Source organism: Oratosquilla oratoria, chromosome 8 (assembly GCF_046742065.1).
Source record: "Oratosquilla oratoria isolate Oo_2021 chromosome 8, ASM4674206v1, whole genome shotgun sequence".
NCBI classification, from domain to species: Eukaryota; Metazoa; Arthropoda; class Malacostraca; order Stomatopoda; family Squillidae; genus Oratosquilla; species Oratosquilla oratoria.
The window spans coordinates 28,540,560-28,545,205 of record NC_134784.1 but is presented as its reverse complement, the minus strand read 5'-3'; the positions used below and the strand labels follow the sequence as shown (position 1 = coordinate 28,545,205).

At 35.7% G+C, this 4,646-nt stretch overlaps 1 protein-coding gene across 4 annotated transcripts in view; it reads left to right on the top strand.

Moving 5' to 3' along the window:
- LOC143027662 (guanine nucleotide exchange factor DBS-like) overlaps positions 1 to 2,760 on the top strand; it is a 300,403-nt gene extending 297,643 nt beyond the window's left edge. For all 4 annotated transcript variants that reach the window (XM_076189075.1, XM_076189076.1, XM_076189073.1 and 1 more), the window contains one exon: positions 1 to 2,760. This exon is cut by the window's left edge and continues 17 nt beyond it. In XM_076189075.1, coding sequence (XP_076045190.1) covers positions 1 to 29 — 29 coding nt within the window. In that variant the 3' untranslated portion in view covers positions 30 to 2,760.
- The last annotated feature ends 1,886 nt before the right edge of the window (positions 2,761 to 4,646 follow it).

Here is a 4,646-nt window from a genome sequence, read left to right as displayed (position 1 = left end):
TGTCAAATAAATCAGAAGAAGTCAGCTAAGATTATGGATATGGAGTTAATGGGGAATATTGGATGGTTAACCAAAGATTACCCAACTTGTGAAGACTAAGAGAACAAACTTACAACGGCTTCCATGACTGTCAGTCACCTGAAAAAATAGGTCCCTCTAATCATTCTTAACATGTTTTTTATATGTATGAAATATTGATTGTTCATTCCCTGTAGGTATGAGTATGTATAAAAGAATTTGTTTGAAATCTATTGAGCAAACAACATCATGCCAAATCTGAGTTGTCGGTTGGTATTCAGTGCCTAATTATATTGTTATTTGTTGATAGAGTTCAAATACAAATGTTTTTGGTAATGAGGAAATACATAAATTGTTCATATATACAAGGATTGGCTTATTCTGTCATTGAAATGGCATAGTAACAATGTATATCAGTCTTGCATCTGTCTGGTACAGATCTCACTATTTGCCTTCTACATGATGTTTGTCCCCATTCTGCTCACTTTTTCATAGCTCCAGTATGTTTTTCTGCATTTTTATCATTCCCCTATTGACCTCTTCCACATAGCTGCATGTTTTGTAGAGAATGTTTTGGCAAATGCTAAACAATTTTGTTCAGCTGAAAGATGACCCATGAACTTTTGAAGGGAGTCTGGATTCATCATGACTTCCTTCAAATCAAAGTTTTCCCCTCAGCTGAATATACTTGTCAGCCAGTCAGAACAGAATCTATAAAAAATGCTGCCATGTTAAAAGGATTGAAGACATTTTTTTTGTCTGCTCCTCCTCACACTATTCTTATTCTGCTCTTTTACCAGTATGACGTCATGCAGAAGACCAAGACTGGGCCTGTAGAGGACATGATATTCTGTCGGTTGATACAATCATATACACATTCAACAGATAGTATTAGGTTCAAGCATAGTCATATGTAAACTTTAGCATTTATATAACAGACAGCTATAGGTCTATGTGGTTAGCATGAATGAATATTTAGTCATCTATAAACAATTGTTGAACAGATGTCATGGCGGAAAATGAGTACCTGAGTGATGAGGTGTGCTCTAAAGTTTGTTAAGTCTTCAAAGGGATTCAACCCCTGTAGTTTACTTGATGAAAGTCTTGCAAAATGTATACAAGTATACCCAAGGTGTAGGGTATGATAAATGGTTTAATGTCTTGGAATTCAACCGGAGGAGAATGCTATCCAGCAAAGAGCGAAAAGTAACAAGAACTGATGTAGGGTTTTACTGGTGTATCAGTGGAGTTTGTATCATGTGGGGGTGCATTATGGTTGATTACAATAAACTCTAACTATTTTTCCCTAACAGAATTAAAAATATCAAATCAAGTTCTTTGTGTCAGAATTCATTTTGATATAGTAACAGAAAGTCACTTCATAATGGTAAACCCACAATGCCTCAATGAAATTTTTTTTATCCCAAGATCTTGTTTGTTCAGTTGTTCAATGTGACCAGCTCATCAGTGCCCCAACCCCCTCATCTGTTTGTGATCATGTGCCTAAGTAGAAATAGATGTAGAAAGTGTAGCAGTAGGTTGGGAGTGCATTGTGTTTCAAGCACAACTGCCATTATCTACACTGTCAATAAGAGATTTGCAAAAAATTAATCTTGTAAAATGGTTGATGGTATTCAGAAAAGGTACAGTAGAAGCTGCAGGGGCTCCACCTTCCCTAGACATTGCCCCATCTTATATACCCGACATACTGCCCCATGCACAGGTGCACCAAGTGTGTGCACTGCTCACACAACAGCCAATTTATGTTTAGAAGTCAGCATAAACACACCAGCAAGGGAATGGTGTGCTTACTTTTGGAAAAAGTGCGCCAGTGTAGGTGTTCTCAGTACCAGCTGCTAGAATGTGGATATATTTAGGTAAAATAAATAGCTGATGTCAAAGCACAAATTTAAAATGTTTAGAAATTTTAAATAGACTTTAAAATTGTGGGAGATTTATTTAGGAATCCCTGTGAATAAAAAAAAGCCCAAGTATGAGATTCACAAGGTTGCTCCTCAGGTATAAAGCAGCTTGACAATGTGGCTTCTGGTAAGGAGATTATTCTGTCTGGGATCTGAGAGAACAGTTATGAATTGCTCTTCCCCCAGGATGATAAGTACAAATAAGGATTAAAGTAGTCATTCAGGTGTCAAACCATTTTTTTTTAGCATGGCAAAGAGTGTGCCTACATTTTCCAGGTTGTACTTGGGAAGTGATCTTGCAAAGATTTGACTTCAGGTTGTATGAAATAACTGAGACATGTTGTGTGGGTGCATGCTGTAGGTAGACAAAGTGTCCATCTCAGCCATGCCATTTTTATTTAGACTCTACACTTGAAGGGACACAGGACCAGATTGAGAAAGGGTTGAAAGATTCTCATGATATTAGAATTCTTCCATTTTTATCATCACTTAGGAAGTAGAAAATTGACAGATGTGTTTGAGCTACATTTTCATCAAGTACTTGGTAAGCACAAGTGCAAGCAGGATGTCCTCTCCCCCCTCCCCCACAGTCCCTTGGTATCCTAAGGTAATTATTAATGTATGTGTTGTACATAGATATACGATTTTAAGTATCATACTCAATTGTCCACGTGTAATGGATAACAGTATTGTATAACTGCTATATTGTACTTGTTGCAAAATTTTACCCTCATATGTCATTATTGCAAATACTTCCATGGCTCTCATTTCTGCTATGACTATGACCACATCTCTTGCAAACAAACTAACTTTTACTAATCTTCCAAAAACGTCTCATATTACCTATACTAGGCCTTTGTGCCATTTGTCTGCTATGGGCAGTGAAAATAACTTTCATTATTGCCACTTCCACTACCACACTTGTACCTTTAACCTTTTCTACATCTTCTATTGCTTCATTTAGAATTTGAATAAGTACTATTACTGCAACTGAAGTTACTTTTACTACTTGATTGAATGGTGATAGTAATCTCAGTACTTGTAGCGATGGATTGGTGCTGCTCATAGGGTTTTTCAAGTGTATGGATTGTGTAAAGTGTGTGTAAGCCTGACTGTCCTTAACTGTGGTTGAGTTTGGTTACTGCATGGGATGTCATGTTCCTCAAGGCTTCCATTCTGGAAACCACAGCAACTAAAAGAATAGGCAACTACTCGCATTTGCCATTGGTGTAAGCGTAACTTATGTTAGTGATATGATATTTGTCAGAGAACCTACAAGTCGGTGAAATTATCATTGTAGCATTAGAATGTGTGATATATAATTTATTAATTTTTGGAGATTGTTTTTTATTCTTTATTTTTATCTACTTGATGATGGCTAAAATCTGTATGCAGTGGGAAAACCATGTAATGGTGGAATGTCATGTATATATGTATAGCTAATCCTTATAACTGTATAGGTTTACTGCATCATTTTCCTAGGCAATGATTATATATATATAATGTTATGTAAAGCTGGTTATTACAGCATTCTGCAGTACCTTAACAGGAAGAAAGGCAGAGTATTTCCTTGATGCTTTGCAATGCATGTATCTGAATGCCAGTGTGCGCTTGCGTCTTGCAATGATGGCAGTGAGAGTCTTCTGTGGCCAAGCACAAAACATAAAATGCAGTGTAATACCTTTCCTTATTGTAAATAGACCCTGGCTAACATCTTGACATAAAGGTGAGAGCCACTTCTTAAATTATTTATACCAGTGCATTAATCAAGCCATGAATTTCATTACACAGAAAACTAGGACCAGCAACCCAAGTACTGTAGTCATTAAGTCAACCTAAGACATGGAAAGAATTGTATATTTGGCCTCTCACATATATACTATATATTAATGTATTCAAAGAAATTTCACTGTATCACAGCAAGGTAGGCCTAACTCATAGTAGTATTGACAAGAAATGTCTTTGTTTGGTATGAGCAAATTACCCAGTAATTGTCAAGAAAAGAGACACTACATAAGAGCACAATAAAATAGAGCAGCCAGAGCTAAATGAGGCATGATTCAATTGATGTATATATTTGTACATAAGTATGCTTACATAGAAATGTCTGTGAGTGAAAATATGTATACATATATATATATACTTGTATGTACATATACATGTAAACATATACAAGCACATGTGTATGCATCAATGTATATACAGTATGTATAAATTTGATGATATATATGTATATGCATATGATTTTGCATTTATGTAGAGTTGCATACTTATATATACATATGTATATTTGTGAATATGTAGATGTATATGGGTACATGTATCAGTATGTATAGGGCAATGTTTATACATACACATTCTTACATATATATATACATAGGTGTTTGTGTATTGTGTGTGTGCATGTGTGTATGTTTATATGTGTATGTTTGTGTGTGCTTGTTTACCTAATTATGTTTACCTTATTGTGATGTGCAGGAAAATACCTGTGCTTGTGGAGTTTTGTCTCTTTACATCAAATTTGTTTATGGTTTTGTATTAGACCTTTACCTCACTGTTACACAAGTTGACATCTGTATAGAAAACTATTTCCTGATATCCTTCAGGCATATGGTTCTTCTCCCTCTTGATCTCATGATGCTTGCTCATCCCAAAATGAGATCTTCCCTCTCAATTCGACCCACTCCTTTTATAGATCTGAACACT